The sequence below is a fragment of the Prunus persica genome, chromosome G4, assembly GCF_000346465.2.
Source record: "Prunus persica cultivar Lovell chromosome G4, Prunus_persica_NCBIv2, whole genome shotgun sequence".
Classification (NCBI taxonomy): Eukaryota; Viridiplantae; Streptophyta; class Magnoliopsida; order Rosales; family Rosaceae; genus Prunus; species Prunus persica.
Window position 1 is genome coordinate 13839010 of NC_034012.1, and position 2119 is coordinate 13841128.

General features: G+C 36.3%; 1 protein-coding gene across 1 annotated transcript; it reads right to left on the minus strand.

Moving 5' to 3' along the window:
- On the minus strand, positions 431–1576 carry LOC18780212. Its single transcript, XM_007212598.2, has one exon. It carries the CDS (start codon positions 1395–1397, stop codon positions 762–764), a length of 636 nt encoding a protein of 211 aa, XP_007212660.1. The 5' UTR covers positions 1398–1576; the 3' UTR covers positions 431–761.

The following is a 2119-nucleotide window of genomic DNA, read 5'->3' on the forward strand; positions in this document are numbered from 1 at the left end:
GCAATAAAGGTGCTTTGCGGATTCAAACATGAGACCACTGATCTGCAAGTTAATTTCCCACTGGGCTAGATCTGTTGGCATTTTTTTTCTTCTTAAAATTGCCAATGTGCGCCAGGCTAAGTATTATTAACTAACAGCCACAACAACAAAATGACCTCTGATCACACACTAGTTATGTTTTTATCCCTTCTTCTAAAACGAATTCAGGTTTTCTCTCTTTTCGAATGCAAGTTTAAGGTAGAATAGATAGATATGGGCAAATCTTTGCTCATTGGTATTTAGATTTTCAGATGGTGGAAATAATGTTCGATTATGGCAAAAGATGCCACTGAGGCAACAGTACCTGCAAACTTCTAGCTTGCAAGAAGAAAAATTACCAGTTTATAATTATTTTTCAGTATAAATGTAGCAAAATAAATAAAAGAAAGTTCATCAACCATAAACTAAAATATTTTTATAGATTTGCTGAATGATGGAGATTTAGTACAAGGAATTGTTTTTAAGTATCTAATATCTTAATTTGTCTGCAATGCCTGACTAGACTAACCCCCACCCCTGTTGTAAAAACAGGGATACTGTGTATATATGGTTCTGTACAAACCCAAATTAATGGAAGGAAGAACCATGAGTTGAATTACATGGTTTCCCTCTGACCAATCATAATCCCCCAAAACCAATGATCTAGGCGATTAAATATGATATAAACAATTATAAGATATAAAGCAGAGAGAGAGACAGAGAGAGACAGAGAGCAAAGTTTATTAAAAGGCTTTGTGATAAAAGTCATGAATCTTCTTCCATGAGTCTTCCCTTTGCATCTTCAACTGCTTGTAGAAGTTCCCAATAAAGGTCTCAGCTTTGGTAAAAAGCTCTTGCCCACTAATTTCCCCCACTACTTCTTCTTCTTCCTCCATTTCATGTTTTTCCTCAATTACCTCATGATCTCCTTGATCAGCCTCACTACCCCCTATGAAGAAAAGGCTAGGCATAGAAGGACATTTCTTGACACTGTCTATTTTCACAGTGCCAGCAATCTTCTCTGATCTAGATTTTTCAACAACCTTCGCCTTCTTTTCAGAAGATTTTTCAGAAGATTTTTCGGAAGATTTTTCGGAAGATTTGGAACCTACCCTTTTATCTTCATCACTATCGGCAACAACCCTTTTATCAGAGGAGGCAAATTCTGAAGCCATAACCAGAGGTTTGTCTTTGTCATAATCTGAAGGGTTGGAAAAGGCAGAGAGAAGGCCGGCTTGTGCTCCGAGGGCAATAATGAGGAGGTTAGTGATGATGTAGAGATAAGGAGTTCTGAGTGATGCGGATAATAGAGGTGCAATGATGAGAAGAATGGCAAGAAGAGAAAGAACTAGAATCTGAGGTTTTTCAACTTTGTTCATGGCTTCTGTTGAAGGACTGAAAAGGTGGTGAGGAGGAATAGGAATGAATGAGAGGGAATGCGAGGAATGAGAGGAATGGGGTTTGTAGGGGTAGAAACCAAGTAAAGCCTGTGGAAATATTTATAGAAGGGAAGAGATAAGTAACTTGTCGTGCTAACAGGATCATGGCTGGAGAATAATATATAATAGTCAAAAAGTACAAAAGAATTTCATAGGAAACCAGTGCCGGAATCACAGTACAATTTTATCTCTTCATGCATGTCGTCATTTCATCATCCTTTAATTTAAGCTGTCACTCAAATTATACAGTTGCATAATTTGAATTCACTGTGCATCAATTAGGAAGAGGTTTGAAAGAGGCTTGTAGTTAGTGTTTAATTTAAAAGCATTCAACTTTGCACTCTAGGTCATGCGTTTGATTACCCCAATCCTAATGTTGCTTGTTTTTATTAATAATAATAATAATAATAATAATAATAATAAAAACTATCAACATATTTCATAGGAACATTTTGTGTTATCTTAATAAGATTTGGGTTATCACCAACGAGGTCTAGCCCAGTAAAAATGGGTCCCGACTTGCAGACCAATCATCTTGAGTTTGAACCTCATAACATCATAATAGTGTGTGTGTAAGGAACCCTCTAGTTTAGACTCTAGTTTAGACTATTGCTTGTTAAATCTATACTAACCACTGTCTGAAAATCAACTCAATATTATCA